The 22541-nt window shown below is 33.1% G+C and overlaps 1 protein-coding gene across 1 annotated transcript; it reads right to left on the minus strand.

The window, feature by feature from the left end:
* Window positions 1–3723: 3723 nt before the first annotated feature.
* On the minus strand, window positions 3724–6104 carry LOC127098188 (U-box domain-containing protein 45). Its single transcript, XM_051036702.1, has 2 exons — window positions 5320–6104; window positions 3724–4877 (listed from the first exon to the last, which is right to left on the minus strand). Exons 1-2 carry the CDS (start codon window positions 5940–5942, stop codon window positions 3935–3937), a joined length of 1566 nt encoding a protein of 521 aa, XP_050892659.1. The 5' UTR covers window positions 5943–6104; the 3' UTR covers window positions 3724–3934.
* Between the last annotated feature and the right edge of the window lie 16437 nt (window positions 6105–22541).

The following is a 22541-nucleotide window of genomic DNA, read 5'->3' on the forward strand; positions in this document are numbered from 1 at the left end:
ATCGTGAGATATCTGAAGATCCTCTAAAGATTTATTTCACGAGTTGTATGGTTCAAGAAACGTGTATTTTAAAAGCAAAGGACGATTTGTGCTTTGTCTGGTTTCCAAAGTAAGGATGTCAAAACATTTTAGAAAATATCTGATATGATTGGAATCAAATCTGCAGAAGATTGTTTAGCAGTCCCTGGATCTACTGTTGATCAAGCCCGAACCCCATGCCTTTTTAGGGCTATTTAAAGATTGTCTCTAAACCTAAACAGGTAACGAAGCAGCGCTGGAAATTGTCCTTATTAGGGTTTAGTAGTCTTTGTTATTTTTGAGCCATTCGAGTATCTCTTCGATACTTGAATTGGACTTGTGTTATTGAGTTGTAATTGTGAATCACTCATGAGCTTTTAAGCAAGAGTGGGTTTTGTTTTTTGTCCTTTGTTTAGCATAAGGAGTCGTTGTCACTATTGTATGATTAAAGGGAAGTGAGATGAGTCTCATATCTAGGAGAGTCTTAGATAGAAACTTCCACGGGTAGAGATTTGGTGAGAAGTTTGTAAATCCCGTGGTTTTTCAGAACTTCGAACTAATTATGTTATAGTGGATTTCCTTCCTGGCTTGGATGCCCCCAGATGTAGGTGACGTTGCACCAAACTGGGTTAACAACTATTTGTGTTATTTACTTCGTGCTACTTACTTAAACACTTATATTGTTTGTGGTGTGATAATGTACTGACACTGGTGTCATGACATCGCATACGACATCTGGGATTTGCATACCAGAATTTCAATATTCTTGTATATGGCCGAGAGCATCGTTCGACCAAGCCACCAGAAAGATATGGGTATAAAGACTTGACAACTTATGCACTTCTTACTAGTTCTGGAGACCCTTTTACTTTTCGAGAGGTTATAGCTAGCCATGAGAAAGATAACCGAAATGATGGATGAGATGAAGTCCTTGAAGAAAATTCAGGTATGGGAGCTTGTTCAGATTCCTAAGGAAAAAAGGGTCATCGACTGTAAGTGGAAGTTCAAGAGAAAAATATTAGTAATAGGAAAATAAGGGGGAAAGTTCAAGGCTCGTCTTGTAGAAAAGGGGTACTCACAACATAAGAGTTTAATTATGATGAGATTTTCTCTCTGATCATTAGACATACTTCTATCAGGGTAGTGTTAGCCTTGATAGCCAGTCGTGACATGTATTTAGCACAAATTTATGTGAAGATAATATTTCTTCATATTAACTAGATGTGAAAATTTACATGGAGCAAACAAAGGATTTAGCGACACTGAACACGACAGACTAATTTGTAAGTTGAAGAGGTCTTTATATGGTTTAAAGCTGAATCCAAGACAATGGTACAAATGATTTGATCCATACATGCTTAAGATTGACTACAAAAGGTGTGAGTGTGATTATTGTATTTATATTATGAGCCTTGATGATGGCTCTTTTATTTTCCTGTTATTGTATGTTGATGATATATTGATTGCTATAATCATTTACATGATGTAAATGATCTAAAAAATATGTTGGAAAAGAATTTTGACATGTAACACTTAGGTGTTGTTACGAAGGTTCTTCGTATCTAAATTCACATGGATATGGATGCTAGAAAATTATGGCATTATCAGAAAATCTATGTTGAAAAGGTGTTAGACAAGTTTGACATGAGTATTTCGAAGGTTATGAATACTCTATTAAAGAATCACTTTAAGCTTTTATTGGATCAGTGTACAAATATAGATGTAAAAGTTGGGTATATGTCAAAGGTCCCTTATGCCAATGTTATTGTTTGTTTAATGTATGATATGGTTTGCATTATACCAGATTTGAAACAAGTTGTAAGTCAAGTTTGTAAGTTTATGTCCAAACAAAAAAAAATGTCGTTAGGTCTGCATTATATCCTTCAAGTTTGTAAGTGAATTTTCATGTACTTGAAGGCTATTATGAGTTATAGTGTCATGTTTAGCAGTGAACAAGGTTATGCTTCAGCTGTAGGATATGTTGATTCATATTATGTTGGTGATATGGACGATAGGAGGTCTACGACAGGATATGCCTTTATTTCAGCAGAAGTCCCTATTTATTGGAAATCATCGGTGCAATCCATAGAGGTCATGTCAACAAATGAAGTAGATTACTTGTCGCAAGGTGAATCTGCCAAAGAAGCTTTATGGCTTACAAGATTGGTGAGAGAATTGTGTGTTGAGCAAGGTGAAGTTTGGTTGCACTATGTTAATCAGAGTGTCATTTATTTGGCAAACAATCAGATGTATCATGCCAAGACCAAATACATTGATGTGGGGCTTCCCAAGATCAGAGTGCTACTTATCTCTAGACAAATATTACTTGAAAAAGGTTCATACTTCAAAGAATGCATCTTATATGTTAACCAAGTCAGTCATCAATGACAAGTTAAGACATTGCTTGGATTTGTTACATGTTTCTCATTGTTAAATAGGAGGTGTAACTCCTTAGTTACTATGATGAATCATCGTGTAAGAAGTCTTTATAGAGTTTTGATATTTATCAAGGTGAAGATTGTTGAATATGGCTCATATTGAGAAGATTGTTATGGATATTATCGACCGTGTTTATTATCTTTTACTTTTGTTTATCTTTAATTTTCTATAATAGTTGTAACACATGCATTAGATACTAATACCTATATGGAACTTCTGAAATATCAGGCCTCTTTTATTAATTATTATTGGGGGAAAATTAGGTTGAAAACGTCAATAGGTATAATTGCTCATAATCTGTGGACATAAGACAAGTTCAAAAAAGGACATACGTGAATTATTACATATTCTCAACTTATTGCCGTCCAAGCTGGAAAAACACATAAGCTTTTGTAACTTATCTTGTGAAGAAGCTTAGGGAATCTTAGTCTCAAACAAAATAAACGAAAAAATGGACCCTAAATTGGGCACATGATGGAAGAGTGGCCTAATTGTCAGATTTTAAAACCAAAAAACTGCATTAACATTAGTAGAAATATTTACACTAAAGTCAACATAATTAGATCAATCACCAGAAGCTAACATTACAAATTATAATACCCCACAAGGAACATGATGCAGCATTTACATAGTGGGGACGACATGCCCTTATTAGCAACAAACAGCTAAGCTCTCTAAGCCAAACCAGATCTAAGTTTTAATCCTTCTATTCCATTTGGATATACATTAATTATTCAGTAAACTAATGCATGTGGCATTAATAAAACAAAGAGGCTAATTAATGAATTCATTTAACTACAAAAAATTTAACTAAGAGAGGTTACTTTAACAGCTAGTAAGCACATAACAATCTCAGTGCAAATTCATAACAAACTACCCCAAATTAGAACCTTGAAAACACAACACATGGAATTGACAAGCCAGCAGAGGAAAGATTCTCAAATAGAAAATAGTATAGCAGTGAATGAATAGTCTCAATTTATATAAAAAAGATGAAAACGACCGACAACCGTTCCCCACATTTGATCCAGTTTTATGATTAAACCTAATAAAACATGATGTAGGGCCCAAAAAGGAGACAAAACTGTACTGTGGTTTGAAAGCGACTCCATGAATGTAGGGACACTCATAACAACTATTTGACCTTAACATCCCTAAGATTGTCCAATTTTGCATGTCATGCCCTTCCTTACACAATGGTAGTACATACAGACTCACCTCATATAGTTCCATTGGATTGATCTCAATGATGATAAAGAAACAAAATCAGCTCTTATAAGGAGCCTAAACTAGAAATATATTTTATAACTATCTATAACATTTTGACATGAAATGTCTAATTTAGAAATGCTAGAAAACAAGTTGACTACTACATACAATACACAAGGTTAAAAGCTCAATAAAATTATGAAAGAAAGACTAACATACATTATGGTTCATTCTCCCCAACCTAGACTCACTGCACATCTGAAATTCTTCAGAATGGTAAACTCTTCGAAGTTGAACTTGATGTGAGTGACTTAAAATGATCTGATGGAACGATATCTTGAGGCAAGTTGGCCCTTTTGACGATTTTTCTCATGTTGTTTTGCAAACTCAATTGGACTAATTGCTTCACTGCTTTCTTTTCGTCGCTCATCATATCTTCGTCTTCTTCCGAACACTCTTTTCCTCCTCCTCCTCCATCTGGTTTTGCACATGATGATGAAGTTCCGCAAATTGGGGCAGAGACTGCTGTGCCTAAATTTCCTCCGCCATAGTTACCTGAAACTTGTTTCCCTTTATCTATTCTCAAACTTTCCAATAGCCTTGAAGCCCGATTCTGAGACAGAGTAGTACCAATAAGCGACAACTCAAGAAGGGACGACACAACCCCTGCCTCAATCATGGCCTGCTTATCACCATAAGATTTATGCGACATAACCATCAAAACATACGAAACCTTTTCCTGGCATTCAGGCGAATCAGTCCAATTCAATACATCAACCAATATAGGAAACACATCAGGGACAGCACTTATCGCTTTTCTACCTGCTCTACTTGACACCAAATTGCTAAGGATAGAGAGGTTTCTTTCCGTTACTTCCATATCGCCAATCGAGTTTATCAGAAAAGGAACCAAATCAGTTTCCAAAATGAATAGAATATTTGCTGGAAAGATTGAAAGATTGTAAAGTGCTCTAAGAACATCCTGCTTAGCTTGATTGCTACTATCTTTCTTATCTAAACTCCGAAGGGTTCTAACTAAAAACGGTATAGCAGCAGACGACCCGATTATCGGTTTATTCGAATCCAAAGCACTCAATCCAAGGAAATTTGCAACAACCGCTTCAGAAACCGCAGAATCAGTATCATCTGAAGATTCAACAAGCTTAAGCATCTTATGAACAGAACCAACTTTAACAATGGCTGCTTTATTTCTGTAAAAAAATAAACAACTTATTCTCAGAAAGTCACAATCATACATATGCAAGAAACGATAAAATAACACATCATCATCATGTGTAGAAGTAGAAATTAACCATTTTTAAAGAAAGAATGTTAAACAGAACAACTTTAATAATAAAAACAAACGCTATAGAACTAACAAAATTAAAATCACATGCTTGTCATTTAACACTTTAATACTAACAGAATAATCATATTCAATTAATTAATTAGTGAAAACGACATTATCAATATTAATTAGCCACCAAAATTTACTTAACATACAGAAAATAAAGCGAATCAAAGAAAACAACATTGTTAATCATTAATTAATCATAAAGAATAAAACCTAATCACGAAAATAAAAAATTACTAACACAAAAATTCAAGCAGAAAAATTAATGGAAAAAAAAGTAGAGAATGATTTGAACTTACGCATCGTTTCCGATTCCGAGATTGAGCAACGCGTAAAGTGAAGCGATCTGAGAATCGAGGTTTTGTGAATCGAGCATTGTGACGAGAGGTGGAATCGCTCCGAGCATAGCGAGCGTTCCACGAACTTCCAAATTCTCTTTCGCGAGCATTCTCACGGCGGTTGCAGCTTCTCGCCGCTTAACTGAATCCTCTTCGTTATGCAAATCCTTCACGAGCTGTTTCAGTTCTTCTAGAGCTTCTTCCTTTTTCTTCGCCTCTGCATCTGACTCCAACTCCGCCATGTTCAGAAGATCCGATAGCTTCTCCGACTTTGCATTCGGTTTGGAACTTTGATTCTGTTGTTTTTGTTGATGTTTCTCGTTGGATGAAAAGGAGTCTGATCTTGTCGTGGAAGAGAAGTCTTCGGTGTCATATTCGTCGAGGCTGCGGCGGCGGTGATGGAAACGGGAGCTAGCGCCGCAGCTGACGGCGTCGAAGATGAGACGGCGGATTGATGCGACTGAGAGGGAGTTCCATTGGCGGAAGTTGTTGGAGAATGTTGATGTTTTGGTGGAGTGGTGATCGTGGTGGTGGTGGTGGCCGAGAACGAGATTTCCGACGTTGTTCCGGTGATAGTTTGCCATTCTCAGACGGCCTACATTGCAGAGAGAGAGAGAGAGAGATGTGTGTGTTGTGCTTAAAGTGACCGTTGAGTCCACGTTTTTGCTTTATTTTGAGTATTTATATTGGTGAGTTGTATTGTGTGTGGGCGCTCTGTATGAGGGTGTACTGTGGATGTATCGTTAACAACGGGTTTGTTTCAATGAGTAGCTTTAGTGTTCATTTAATAGACACTAGTAATTAGTTCTGCTACAAAACATTTTATGCAATTAAGAAAAGTGTATTATTGAAAAGAAAAAATGTCTTATTAAAATATTTTTATTAAATATTCTAAATTTTCACATGTGGTAAATTAAGAGTCTCATAGATATTAAGGTCTCGTTCAAGAGTATAAAGAATTTTTCCGAATGGATTTGCCTATTATAACAGGGTTGGATAAACTCGTTTCATGGATTATGTCGATATTGGGTCTGAAACTAATGCAAAAGGACTATTCTCACTTAAATGCAGATATAGCGCGCTTATGACTAATTGTAATTGTCATTGGCAACAATATGTCACAAAATTTGGAAGTAAATGTTATTTTTAATTAGGAATGGTAATTTAACTCATCCTCAATGAATATTTGTAACAATAAATAGAATAAAAATCTGCGAGTTTGGATAATTGCCTACTTAAACAATGATGGATGGTTGCAAATATGTGCACTTTAGTACTCATCTCATTCTATACTCTCGCACAATATATATTTATATATTTTAATTTATATTGTCATATAAATATAAATAACTATCAAAATTTAAAAATATATCTATTTTAAATTATTACATATTTAATATAAGTGATCATTTATTTTATGATTTAATAAATAATTATTTTTATTATTTTTAAATTTTTAAAATAATACAATACTTTATATTTGATATATTTATTTTTATTAAAAATATGGATAAATGATATGAATATAAATACTAACATATCTATAAAATACATAAATGAATATCAACATTGATATCCAGACGAATATAAATTTGGATACGATAATTATTTTCAACTACAAATATAAAAGTATACTATGATTTAATAAATATTTTTTTTATTATTTTTAAAATTTTAAAATAATATGATACTTTATATTTGATATATTTATTTTTATTAAAAATATGGATAAATGATACGAATATAAATACTAACATATCTATAAAATACATAAATGAATATTGATATCCAGGCGAATATAAATTTGGATACGATAATTATGTTCAATTACAAATATATACTATAATACATTATCCAAATTCCATGCATTATAGCCCCTAATTTCAATCCTCAAGGACAGTCATCTTAATTGCCCTTAATAAAATTTAAATAATGAAAGGACTACAGTATTATATAAACAAATGATCATCAAAGAGAAAGACGTTAACAAATCCACTAAGCTTCATTCGTCCTACACCAATGGAATAAAAATGTTATATTTTCACGAGTACATATGACACTTATTGTGGGTTTGATAAAACTGACACGTGCCTCAAAATCAATCTGTGTAAATTTATGTTTCAACGTTCATTCTATATATTAGAACAATTACTTATTAATAAATCTTTTATAATAATAATAATAATTAGTTATTACAGTAATATTAAGTAAAGTAATGTTTTTCTTGTTTGATGAGATGGTTTACCTTATGCGAATATGATTCAATGAAATTCATGTTTTCTTGTGTGAGCTCTCATAATTAGTAATCAGTATATTAAAAAGTTCCTTTAATATATATGTGTCACTTAAAAACAAAATATGTATTGTTTCCAAAATTCTGCTCTTCGTACATATTACTATTAAACATGAGATGATGTGTAATGAAACAAACAAAATTTGGAAGTGAATTATTGTTTTTCTCTAATAGAATCTTTCTTTGATTTTCTCTAGTTTACCTTTTGCACTATTTTTTTTTCCGAGTAACCTTTGGCGCTTATTTTATTTCTTTGAAAAATATGTGTTTCACAATCACATATACTAGTAATAAATTTCGCTAAAAAAACGTGTACCATTTTTTATCGAAATTTAAAATTCTAATTTAATGAAAAAAACTTACAATTTCTAACAAAAAATGAAAAGAAATAATACTACTTGAAAAGGAAAAAAAAGGCCACGTGTTGTGTTGAGGGTACTACTATAGTGTAGTGTGTTGTGTTGAGGGTACTACTATAGTGTAGTGTGTTGTGTTGTGTTGTGCAAGTTTTGTTGCTACTATTGCCGGCCAGCTAATAACGTTGGTGATGGAAGTTTCTTGTGGGACCCATGTTGTGTTCAGATTTTAACAGTGTGGGACCCATAATCATGCTGGATGAGGTGAAATTAATTGACAGTTGTATATGAGTGAGTTACGGTAGGTGTGTGTGTTCACAAGTAGCGTGACATGCGACGGTGGTTATTGGAAACAGTGGTCTCTTCTATACACAGTAGTACTAGTACTCTTCATGTCAGAACCAGAGGGTTACGTGTCCAAAACTGTGGAATGGAGAAAAGCTGAAACCCTAACTTTCTTCACCTCCTTCGTCTCTAATCCATCTGCATTCAATTCAGTCATAGTTCCTGTCAAAATATCTTAGGCTTGCTTCCATTCGACTCAACTGCTTCCTTAGCAAAACAAAACAAAAAACATTCGCACAACCTTTATATAATGTGTGAGAACTTTTAAGGATGATCTATCTTGCAAACAAAACCAAATTTACAAGAATAAAACAAATTATAATACTGTTCTTTTTTAACTGTTATTTTTTTTTTGTATATATATATTAAAAAAATTAATCAATATTATTATTTCTCAAATAATAATTCTTTTTTTATCTATAATATCTTTAAATATTTATTATATTCTTTTTATTTTATTTTTTCATTCTGTAATAATTATATAGAAGTAATTTTGATAAAAATGTAATTAATACTAAAATGACAATTAAAAAGAAATAAAAAATCTTCAAAAAAGTGAAACTTAAAAATAAATAAAAAAGAGTAACCCATCAAAATTGTTTATCCAAATATATCCAAAAGAATTTATTCCAAAAGAGATAAAAGTTTTCTCATTAGCTATCATTCAAAATTCTTTACATAAATATTACAAATGAGTATGGCAGAAAATAATTCTTCAGAATTCACAAAAATTTCTTTTATTTTCTAACCAATTTGTACACACGATTCTAAAGTGTTTATAATATTTTTTAATCATTAGATAATCTATAAAGATTAATAAATTTTTAGAAAAGTAAATTTGAAGAAGTTAACCTCTCTCTAGAGTTTCATATCTTTTACTATAGAAAAAATAAAAAAATCTTAAGTATGACCCAACTCCTAAGATGAAATGCATTCTCATCTAAAACGTCTTGTGTTAACCCTCCACCATCTTGTATTTGAGGCAAAATCAAAGTGCTTCAAAGGAACTCTTTAGAACATCTTGTGTTCCATCCCAAATGCTTCTCGTTTGTGGGAGAATCAAACTGAACGATTTTTATTTTTATTTTTTGAGTTATACTTGACTTAAAAAACGATGATGATGTCAATTTATCCATCAATCACATCATTGCTCTCTGCAAGTTTGAATCACTCTTCAACAAAGTTTATCAATTCCAAGTAATGATCAAACTTTGATCTAGGCAATGACTTAGTGAACATATTCGTTAAATTATCTTATGAAGCCATCATTGCAACCACAATTTTCTTTGACACAATCATGTCGCATATAAAGGGAAAACTGATTTATTAGAAAGGTATGTAATGTTTTAGATGTGGAATTGTCTGCTTTAGGAGAGGACATATGAACACATGTTTCTCGCATGTGCTTCCTTGCTTTTGCATTTGGGACTTTTGTCTCGAGCCTTGTGAGTGACATATAACAGTTACTCACAAATTCTTTTTTTTGCTTCGCGTGACGAGGGTTTATTATATACGCCCTATATGGGCTTATTGACCTAAGGAGATGAAGAAATTTGACGGGACATGTCTATCATTGAGAACATGGATATTAAATGTCTTTCTTGTAATAGGCAGCATTTTACAAGAAAAAGATGATGTCTGTCCATATGCTAGTTGTTAATGATGTTTCCTCTTCTTTAGAGTACATGAGTACTTTGCATAACCTTTGATAAAATTTCAATTGTTCATGGTGTGTAGTTGATCGTATGATCCTTAATGGTTAAGACATACATCAATGATCAATGAAACTTCATTTTTCTCTTTTCTACCATTTACAACCTGTAAAAGAACTTCTTCCTGTCTTACCAACTTCGCTCTTTCTCGCAAACTTTTCTATTCCGGTTTCTTGGCTAAGCTCATATATATATATATATATATATATATATATGATCTTCGTTTTATGGAATTTGATACACATATATAACCAACCTACTTTCTTTAAGATAAATCTAACATTTTGTCTTGCTTTTGCTTCTTTTTAGAGTTTTCTAAGTAGTGAGTTTTTTATCTCTCTATTGTTTGAACTCTTGTTATTGGTGTCTTCAATCAAAATACTAACTCTTCATATTTCCCATTTATGTATTGACATGTTCTTTAGAATGGGCATTCTGCCTATCATGTGTCGCAAGGAAAATGGGGATATTTATTTAGCATGGATGGATCAGGAGACGTTTGAACATGACATATACTTTTTCTTTCTGAGGATGGTATGGATTGAGCCTTTACCGATATGGGGCTCCAGTTCGATTGTGGAATGCTTATCACATAAGGAGATAAAAGAGTGTGTAATAAGTACAATGATGTGTCTTTTCTCTTCATGAGTATATGTTATATTTGATATGTCCTCGTCTCCCCTTAAACACGTTCGAGGCTGGCATTGTTAATCATTTTTTAATCGCTCATTCACAACCCCTCCTGATGAGTTGTGCTTATATTAAAGTATTCCATTACTGATGTGAATACAAAAGGATTGTGCCGACCTAGACATTCTCTTTCGATCTCTTCAAGTTTCACCATAGCACGGCTGCTTCGGCATAGGGTCATGCTTAATATCTTTTTGCCAATGAGTCAGGATGTTTGATGTTTATTCATGTATTATGAAGCACGTCAAGGATTGATTCTTCTTGGTCATCTATCTCAACAAAGAGGCTCATGCTTAAATTTTCTCCATATATCCTAGGCCACCCTATCATTGCTCGGATATATTCGAGATCAACCTATGAGAAATATTTTTCGTTTTGAGGATAGTAACTCTAAACTATGTTTGTTGTTTGGTTGGGAGTTAGATCTTACACCTCACTTCATTGTATAAGGAGGTTTGTAGGCACATCCTTTTAATATCTCTTAAGATTAGTGGATACTCTTAAGAATAATTTTTTGAGACAAAAAAATAGATTAATTTAGGTTGAACCTATATAAATCTATGATGTTTCTCTATCTCCGTTATAATTTTAGTTTATTGTTTTTTAGTTGGTTTTCCACCTGTCTTTTTATTCTGTTGCATATAACAACTACGTAAAGGGCCTTTCACCGTGGTTGGAAAAGAGATATCATCACGGTTGACCAACTGTGGTAAAGTAGAAGGTGGTAGTAAGTATGTTGCTTTCCACCACAGGCGTGTGACTGTAATGATAAACTATGTCGCACATTATCTATGATAACAATTATCTCAAACAACCATGGTGAAATATATAAAGATCGTGAATTCAACTCTCAGTCATATCATGATATATAATAAATGGCACTCTACCTATCATCATGGTCATATTAATCAATTGTGGTGAAATACTTTATTTTTTTATTTTTTTTTAATTATTCCATATATGCCCTTTTTTTAGTACATGTATTTTATAAGCTATATTATACCATAACAGAACTAGCAAATACGCATATCTTTGTAACCAAAATATGCTTATAACATATTTTTACATCAAACCCAAATATATAGCAAACATATAATTACAAATTATGGTCATACCAAAATGTAACAAACCTAAATATTATTTACATCAAACACAAAAATATAACAAACTTATATTACAAACCCATGTGTGATCAACCTTTCCTATAAAGCGCATTTAAGAAAAATGCCCAATATGTAGGAACGTCTTTAAAGTTTTCTTGCGATAATGGTATAGTGTCGTTAAATTGTTTTCATTTTCTATCTCGCGTAGTTGCACTTAATTTACCTAAATTGTTTTCATTGCATCAGGATCATTCAACTATTTTTCATTTGCATCAAACAGATTTTGCATTAAAAAAAATCATAAGCAAAGCATATTCTTTTAGTTCAAATATAGGTTGACGATGATATTATTTTTTGTTCTACTAATGAATATCTTTGTCAATATGTTTTTCTTTAAAAAAAAGTCGGATAAGAGAAGTACTAGTGGTACCTATCACTTAATTGGAAGTTGTTTTTCTTATTTCTTAAATGAGTATTTCTTTTACCTGTTTATTTTTCAAAAGTATATGATGGGGCATATGTATGATATGTGTAATACTTGTTCACTTCCAAAAGTTTAAATGCAACCATTGTGTGTTTCGTTTCATATGTTTATAGTGACTTTATACTAAATATTATCATATGGGATCTATATCTTTTTCCATGTCATGCTTACTTTTGTGTTTTCATGTTAATTACTCTCGAACCATCAAATCATTGCATATGCATAAGTCTCTTACTCATTAGTCATGCATAAGTCAATGTAAGTCATCAAAAATCATTTCATAAGTCATAAGTGTGATATTTGTAAAGTTTTATCCATAATGCATCGACGCGTGGTCGTATAAGTCGACACATAAATGGAAGCTTTGTATTTGTCAAAAATGCTTCTGGATGTGTCGACACATTCATGGATAGATTGACCTATAAAATGAAATTTTGAATTCTTCTTCTCTTTGGTCAAACACTTTTCATTTCTCATACATGCATCCAAGCTCTCAATGTTCCTAGTTTCATCCTTGGCCATAAAAGTCACTTAATCTCATCAAATCGTGTTTGTCTCTTTAAACCCATTTCATCTTCACTCACATTTTCATCAAATCTCTTCCATTCATTTTATTTTTCCCTCTTGTCCTTTAAAAAAACTCTTTTCACCCTAAGTCACAAAAACTCTAAATTCTTACTTGTTTTTGGATTATCCTCTCATCCTTGTGTGTTGTCGTGATTATGTGTATTGTTTGAGTGTGTGGATATTCAAAAATATTTCATACTCATTCAATTTTCATTCAAACATTTCGTCAAACACCTGGTGTGCGCATTTTCGTTTTAACATTTTTCATGGATTCAAAGATTTCTAAATCCAAGAGTGATGTTAAGGGTAAAGACAAGGCTACTACCTCTGCGACTGCTGCTGAAAATTCATTTTCTTTGGTTTTTAAGAGGTATGCCAAGGATTTTGAGTCAAAGTATCAAACTCGTCTTGTCGTGAAATAATTTATGTGAAAGCAGGTTATTATTGGTTACCTGTATATATCTGGTGTTGTTAAGCTTGTTGAGCATCAACAAAATGACTATTTCCTACAACTTTCTCAGGATTACAATCAGGATCTTATTCGCGTATTCTACTCGAGACTACATGAAAAACAAGTTTCTTGCTTCATTTTCTCTATCGGTAACAAAGTTTACTAATTTACCAATGATTTATGGAAAGCTTTGTTTGGTATTACTGTGGGTGATCATGATGTGGATGACGAGGTGGATTCGTTAGTAATTGATCTTTACACTTATGTAAATTTTGATTGGAGTGCTCATGTGAATGAGCTACTCAAGGCTCCTCATTTCAAGGACTGCTATGATCTTACTACCACTGGTTATTTAAAGACGGTGCCAATAATTCTGCTATGGGTGGTATCTCATATCTTGCGGCCAAAGAATGCAGGGTTTTCGAGAATTGACAATGCTGAGATTCATTTGGTATACATTCTGCTGCACAAGGTCAAAATTAGTTGGCCTCACTACTTTGTATCTCGTATGTTTTCAATCAAAAATGCAACAATGGCACATCTTTCTGTTATCCCTCTATGATTGCTAAGATTCTAAACTACTTTGACATTGGCTTACTGAATCTTACCTATAAATCTCCTGGTTTGTCTCAAGAATTTTCTCCCCGTACACTGGTTAACATGAACTATTTTTGGTATGCAAATCATCAGGTGTACTATCTACACTTGAGTAAGCATGGCAAGAAGGTGTACAATTTTGATGATCCTATTGAGTGTGGTGATGACGCAGCTGAAGCTCACATGGATAATGGGCAACTTATGGGGGTTCGTCATGATGTTACATAAGGAGATGTTGTAATGCATGGTGCTCCTCTTAGTGATGATCATGGTATAGGTTTCGGTGCTAATTATGTTGATACTACCTCTATTATGAACATGCTTCAGGATATACATATGAGACAAGATGATAGATACGTTGAGGAGTGAAAATGGCGAGAGACATTTGAAGCTGCACAAATAGAGAAGTTTCGTCTGATGCAACAACACGTGTCTACTTAGGATTCCAACTTTGAGGTTTTTGCTTCATATGTGACTGAGTCTTTGGTGTCCTTACGGACTGATATAAATGTTAATCATGATGATGTTCTGGCCAGGATTAATCATTTGATTTCAGCCCAAGAAGCGGATTATGCGCATTATGAGAGGTTCTACCGTGAAATGTGTGATTTCTTGGATTCTCAGTACCACGGTGAAGGACAAGGCTGGCATAGGGGTATGCTAAGAGGACTTGGGAGAAAATAGAGGGTTGCTAGACTGATGTGTTGTGATAGTGTCTTGGTTTATTTTTTTTCTGTCTCTTGTTGTCACTATGCATTTTGTCAAATCATGTGTGGAGTCTTTATGCATTTACATTTTGAATTACTATTGGTTTTGCTTTTAGTTTATGTATTGACAATTACTATTAACTGTTTGAAGTTTAGACAATGATTGTTATATGGTTGTTGTGTTAAATGGTTATGGTTATTGTTTAATTTTATTTTGTTTATTAATCTTGTTTGATTTCATATATGATGAATATATGTGAGCACATTTCTTATCTTTGCAATTGCCTCTGTATTGTATATTGAATATGTGATAATACTAATATTGTGCTTTGTCTCTTTTTGAAGTTGTGAAAGGGGGAGAAGTGTACAAATGCACACATTCGGGGGGAGCTTTCCATGAACAAGAACGCATCGTCTCAAGTGTTGTCATCATCAAAAAGGGAGAGTATATGAGTGCACTCTTCTGTTTAGATATGTTTTGAAAGATGTCAAAACTAGGAAATAACATTTTATGTACATTGGACGGTATCGTCTGAGTTTAGTTGTGCATTTTAGCATTCTTGTATTAGGAAGCATGTCAACTTTGTTGGAAATGGTCTGGAAAATATTTTTGCATCAAAATATTGTGTTAAGCATGAAAAACTTGGTTTAAGTGAAAAATCCTCATTATAGGTCGACACATACGACTATAAGTCGACCTATAGATGACTTTATTAAACCTTAAGTCGACACATGGATGGTACAGGTCGACACATACACTGCAATATTAAAGTCTGTAGCTTCTGTCTCATGTGCCGAGTCTTTAGGTCAACCTATAGGCAACACATAAGCTTACAGGTTGACACATGTTTCCAACAGTTCGACATGTGACTTGAATAGGTCGACACATGACTCGTATAGGTCGACCTATTAATCAAACTTTTTGAAAAATTGCATTTGTTTCCATTCCTTTTGCTTATGAGTTTTAAAAAAGAAATTATATATATATATATATATATATATATATATATATATATATATATATATATATATATATATATATATATATATACATACTTGGTACATACATTATTCTCAATTAAGGTTTCTAGAGTGAGTAAAACCTATATGAATTCAGGATTTTAAAGCATTTCATCATCTTCAATTTAATCTATGCATACACACAATCAAACTACATATAATTATTTTATAATTGGGTGTCATCTAGATTATGATTGATAACGTCTAATTAGGTTTATTGTACCGAGAATATTGAGTTGAGATCTCTGAGGGATTCAAATAAGAAAACTTTGTTGGGGTTTTCCTTCAAGATCTTTATGGTTCGAAGGTTTTGGTCAAGATTGTGCAATTCAGATTTGATTGAGTGAAAGCCTTGGGACTAGGTGTGTTGTTCAAATGAGTAGCGTGAAATAGTGGATTATGTTGACAAACCTTGGGTTCAACAAGTGTGCACTTAGGATTCATTCATCCAGGTGAAAGACTTGAGACAAGGAGGCCGTGCCAGGAAATAGAAACAATAGGTGAATCGAAGCGGCATTATTGGTGTCTTGATCAATCTTTGATCAAGGCTTTTGGAGGTGTTAGACTCAAGAACAAACTTAGGGTTTGTGGGATTTGATTTCTCATCTCTTGTATACGTACATTTGCAAAGTAATATTTATTAATAATAATATCTCAATTTATGTTCGAATTGAGGGCATACGTATACATAGCGAGGTCGATTAGGGATATGCCTAAATAAATCCTTGTGTACTCTCTCTCTCTCCCTCTTTTATTTTTTGGCTCATAAATTATTGATTACTTTGATCTCTTGATCAACTTTATTTGGATAATAACTTTTGAATAATTTGTTAAATTTGTGTTGTTGTAGTAATCATATACCATTTGGTAGTGATTGGATTTCTAAGAACTACAAACACTATAATAGTATCCAAACTTTATTGATCGCACGTAAAGTATTCGAGAAATCATCTTAACTATTTTTTTTATGTTATTATCATTGGAGATAGACCTTTACTATAATGGAGTATTTAATTTGTTGTTTAAAGTGGTGTTAATCAACTTGTGGATTATTATCATACCATTGACACCTTTACGCATATCCGAGCTATTCAATAGTAGGTTCGTTTAGACGATTTTTGATGCGGGAAATATTTGAAACTTTCCACGCCATAAATTTTTTAAGTCAAATTTTCGAATAATTTTTTAACTTGGGTTGTATTCACCTCTTCTGGATCTAGGTCTATCTTCTAACAAGTGGTATCATGAGCTCTTGTTGTTTCCGGTCTTAAGATTTGCTTATTAGATAATGGCCACCGAACCTAAAGGGACGTATAATAGAGCACCTATTTTCTCCGGTGAAAATTCTAGATATTAGAAAGCTTGTACATGTATCCATATCAATTATGTTGATAAGGGTGTATGAGACATCATCATCAATGGTCCTGACAAAATTATAATGACCAGCGGTGAAGGCGTCATCATACCAAAACCGGAAGGTTAATGGAATGATAATGATAGAAAGTTATGGTTACATGATTGGTAAGCACAAAATATTCTCATATCCATTTTAGGTGTTGATGAGTATTATCGTGTTTCTCATTGTGAAATCGCTAAAGCTATGTAGAACGCATTAGAAGTTGCCCATGAGGAACTAATGAAGTCAAATAAGCTAGAATCAACATATTAAACCTAGAGTTTGAACTCTTTAGTATGAAGCATGGTGAAACCATTGTCGACATGCAAAATAAATTCACACATCTCATTAATAGATTGAATGCTCTAGGTAATACTATCTCGAATGTTATTGCTACTAACAAGGTGTTAAGATGTCTTAATAGGGAATGGAAACCCAAGGTCACTGCTATCAAAGAGGCGAATGATCTTAAAGCACTTGATCTTACTACTTTGTTTGGTAAATTGTAAGAAAATGAGCAAGAACTCACTTGATTGGAAAAACATGAAAAAGAGTATGAAAATAAGATGAAGAAAGAGAAAGGTAAAGACAAGGTGGAAGAGAATAAGTCTATCGCTCTAAAGACTTCTAGTTTAAAGTCCTCAAATAGTGAGCTTAGTGATTGTGAAACTAAAGATGACGAAGACTACGATGAAGAAGATATGGGGTTGTTCATAAAAAATTACAATAGATATATATGGGAACAAGCAAATAAGTACTCCGAAAAGAAGGATCATGGAAAATCCATAAGGTTGCCAAATTCCTAAAAGGAAGATGAGAAGAAGAAAAATAAAAGTAGAAGTACATGCTACCATTATGGCAAAGAAGGTCACATTAGGATGGAGTGTCCCTAAATCGTGAAAGAAAATGAAAAAGGTCAAAACAAAAGATTCAATAAGCCTGGAAGGGCTTATATTTCTTGGGAAAGCGAAATTGGTTCTTCAAGTGGAGAAAGTTCTAATTATTTATCTTATTCTCAATTGCAAGAATCTTTTTAAAATCTACAAAGACAAGCGATAGAAGCTTTCAAAAGGCTTGCTTCAAACAAAAGATTTTTTTTTCATTTGCAAGCTAAAATGTTGGAAAATGACCCGTGTGGATAACTCTAGATGTAGGGTTGGCCAGGGAAAGATACCTCGGTATGGTTTGTGACTAGTGATTGTTTGAGTTGATGAACTCAAGAGACATGTTTCCGTACATTGAGAGTTTTGTGTACTCAAGTCTCCTTCCCCTTTTGGACTTGAGTTAGGATTTGATTAGAACCTTGTAGAGCCGAGTGGACCCATAAGATAGGGAACTCACTGAGATTATCATCTCACCCCAATATTGTTGTTGCTTTTCAGGTATTGTTTTGCAGGTTATGTTACAAGAGGAGTTGTGCATTGATGTTTCAAGGGATGTTGATAATTATGATCTTCTGCTGTGGATTTTGTACATTTGCAAAGATTGTACATAGTTATTTGGTTTTTAATTAGGCACTATTGTATGACATGTGTCATATTTTGTATTTTATTTTATGGAAATGTATATAAATATGTCGTTAGGGACTTATGTTGTGACAATACCAATAATTAACACTAGTATGATATTATTCTAGATATATATTATATGGGATGTTACACGTCTTGTCATGAAACAATTCATGTGGAAGCAGGTTATTATTGGTTTCTTGGATATACCTGATGTTGTTAAGCTTGTTGAGCATCAAAAGATTGACTATTTGCTACAACTTGCTCAAGATTACAATTAGGATCTTATTCGCGTATTCTACTCAGGACTACATGAAAAATAAGGTTCTCACTTCAATTTCTCTATAGGTAATAAAGTTTACCAATTTACCAATGATTTATGGAAAACTTTGTTTGGTATTACTATGGGTGATGCTGATGCGGATGACGAGGTTAATCATTGGTAACTGATCTTTACACTCATGTAAATTTTGATTTGAGTGTTCATGTGAATGAGCTACTCAATGCTCCTCGTGCCAAGGATTGTTATGATCCTATTACCACTAGTCATTTGAATATGGTGCCATGAATTCTGCTATGGGTGGTATCTTATACCTTGCGGCCAAAGAATGATGGGTTTTTGAAAATTGACAATGTTGAGATTCATTTGGTATACATTTTGCTACATAAGGTCAAAATTAATTGGCCTCACTACTTTGTATCTTGTATGTTTTCTATCAAACAATGCAACAAGGACACATCTTTCTGCTATCCCTCTATGATTGTTAATATTCTAAACTACTTTGACATTGGCTTGCTGAATCTTACCTACAAAACTCCTGGTTCTTATCAAGAACTTTCTCATTGTACACTAGTTAACATGAACTATTTTTGGGACGAAAATCGTCGGGTGTACTATCTACGCTTGAGTAAGCATGGCGTAAAGGTATACAATTTTGATGATCCTATTGAATGTGGTGATGACGCAGCTGAAGCTCACATGGATGATGAGTAACCAATGGGTGTTTATCATGATGTTATGAAATGAGATGTTGTAATGCATGATGCTCCTCGTGGTGATGATCATGATACAGGTTTTGGTACTAAATATGTTGATACTACCTCTATTATGACTATGCTTCAGGTTATACAGATGAGACAAGACGAGAGATATGTTGAGGAGTGAAAATGGCGAGAGACCTTTGAAGCTGCACAAATGGAGCAATTTCGTCTGATGCAGCAACACATGTGTACTCAGGATTCCAACTTTGAGGCTTTTGCTTCATATGTGACTGAGTCTTTGGTGTCATTATGAACTGATATGATAGTTAATCATGCTGATGTTCTGGCCAGGATTAATTATTTGATTTCAACCCAAGAAGTGAATTTTATGCACTATGAGAGGTTCTACCGTGAAATGTGTGATTTCTTGGATTCTTAGTATTGCGGTGAAGGACAAGGCTGGCATAGGGGTATTCCAATAGGACATGGTATAACATAGAGGGTTGTTAGACTGATGTGTTGTGAGAGTGTCTTGGTTTATTTTTTTGTCTCTTGTTATCACTATGCATTTTGTCAAATCATGTGTGGAGTCTTTATTCATTTGCGTTTTGGATTACGGTTGGTTTTGCTTTTGGTTTATGTATTGAAAATTACTACTTAACTATTTGAAGTTTAGACAATGATTGTTCTATGGTTGTTGTGTTAAATGGTTATGGTTATTGTTTAATTTTGCTTTGTTTATTAATCTTGTGGATTTCATATATGATGAATATATGTGAGCGCATTTCTTATCTTTGTAATTTCCTTTGTATTATATATTTTTGGTTTATGTATTGAAAATTACTACTTAACTATTTGAAGTTTAGACAATGATTGTTCTATGGTTGTTGTGTTAAATGGTTATGGTTATTGTTTAATTTTGCTTTGTTTATTAATCTTGTATGATTTCATATATGATGAATATATGTGAGCCCATTTCTTATCTTTGCAATTTCCTTTGTATTATATATTGAATATGTGATACTACTAATAGTGTGCTTTGTCTATTTTTGATGTTTTTAAAGGGGGAGAAGTATATAAATGCACACATTCAAGGGGAGCTTTCCATGAACAAGAATGCATTGTTTCAAGTTTTGCCATCAAGCATGTCAACATTGTTAGAAATGGTCCGGAAAAATTTGTGCATCAAAATATTACGTTAAGCATGAAAAACTTGGTTTAAGTGAAAAATCATCATAATAGGTCGACACATACGACGACAGGTTGACCTATAGATGACTTTTTTAAACCTTAGGTCGACAAATGGATGGTATAGGTCGACACGTGCGCTGCAGTATTAAAGTTTGTAGCTTCCGTCTCATGTGCCAAGTCTCTAGGTCGACCTATAGGCAACATATAACCTTACATATCGACACATGCTTCCAACAGTTTGACACATGACTTAAATAGGTCGACACATGAATCGTATAGGTCTACCTATTGATCAAATTTTTTGAAAAATTGCATCTGTTTCCATTCCTTTTGCTTCTTATTAGTATTATATATATATATATATATATATATATATATATATATATATATATATATATATATATATATATATATATATATATATATATATACTTGGTACGTGCATCATTCTCAAGTAAGGTTTCTAGAGTGAGTAAAACTTACATGAATCCAGGATTTTAAAGCATCTTATCATCTTCAATTCAATATATGCATACACAAAATTAAACTACACATAATTATTTTTTGATTGGGTGCCATCTAGATTAAGATTGATAATGTCCAATTAGGTTTGTTGTACCGAGAATATTGGGTTGAGATCTCTGAGGGATTCAAATAAGAAAACTGAGTTGGGGTTTTCCTTCGAGATCTTTAGGGTTTGAAGGTTTTGGACAAGTTTGTGCAATTCGGATCCAATCGAGTGAAAGCCTTGGGACTAGGTGTGTCGCGCAAGGGAGTAGTGTGAAACGGTGGGTCGTGTTGACAAATCTTAGGTTCAACAAGTGTGCATTTAGGATTAATTCATCTGGGTGAAAGCCTTGACACAAGGAGGTCGTTCAAGGAAGTAGCAACAACAGGTGAATTGAAGCGCCATTATTGGTGTCTTGATAAAAAATTTATCAAGGTTTTTGGAGGTGCTAGAGTCAAGAACAAACTTAGGGTTTGTAGGATTTGATTTCTCATCTCTTGTATATATATACGTTTGCAAATTAAGATTTGTTATAATAATATCTCAATTCACGTTCGAAATGAGGACAAACGTACCCATAGCAAGGTCTATTGGGGAACTTCCTAACCAAGTCCTAATGTACTCTCTCTCTCTCTCTCTCTCTCTCTCTCTCTCTCTCTCTATATATATATATATATATATATATATATATATATATATATATATATATATATATATATATATACTTTTGTATCATTTATTAAATTTGTGTTGTTGTAGTAATCACATACCATTTGGTAGTGATTGGATTTCTAAGAACTACAAACAATATACTAATATCCAAATTTTGTTGATTGCACGTAAAGTGTTCGACAAATTGTCTCAACTAATTTTTTGTGTGTTATTATCATTGAATATAGACCTTTACTTAGTGGAGTATTAAATTTGTTGTTTAAAGTGATGTTAATTAACTGATGGATTATTATTATATCATTGACACCTTTACGCATATACGAACTATTCAATAGTAGGTTCGGTTAGACGATTTTTGATCTGGGAAATATTTGAAACTTGCTTCTGCGCCATAAATTTTTTAAGTCAAAGTTTTGGATAATCTTTTAACTTGGGATCTATTCACCCCCCCCCCTCTAGATCTAGGCCTTTCGTCTAACAATACTGATTTTTAAGCGTCACATTTTTTATATAATCGGATTTCAGATCCACCTCAATTCATCCATATAACTTCCTAAAAGTTGGCAAGGCAACGGTTCTCATCCAAACAATAAGATCCTCCT

Source organism: Lathyrus oleraceus, chromosome 6, assembly GCF_024323335.1.
Source record: "Lathyrus oleraceus cultivar Zhongwan6 chromosome 6, CAAS_Psat_ZW6_1.0, whole genome shotgun sequence".
In the NCBI taxonomy this organism is placed as follows: domain Eukaryota; kingdom Viridiplantae; phylum Streptophyta; class Magnoliopsida; order Fabales; family Fabaceae; genus Lathyrus; species Lathyrus oleraceus.

Excerpts from the sequence above, each read along its gene's own strand:
- LOC127098188 (XM_051036702.1), bottom strand. The coding sequence starts at position 5,942 with ATGGCAAACTATCACCGGAACAACGTCGGAAATCTCGTTCTCGGCCAC. Across the intron at positions 4,878-5,319 it reads CTCGGAATCGGAAACGATGC|AAATAAAGCAGCCATTGTTA; the intron begins GTAAGTTCAAAT and ends ATTTTTTTACAG.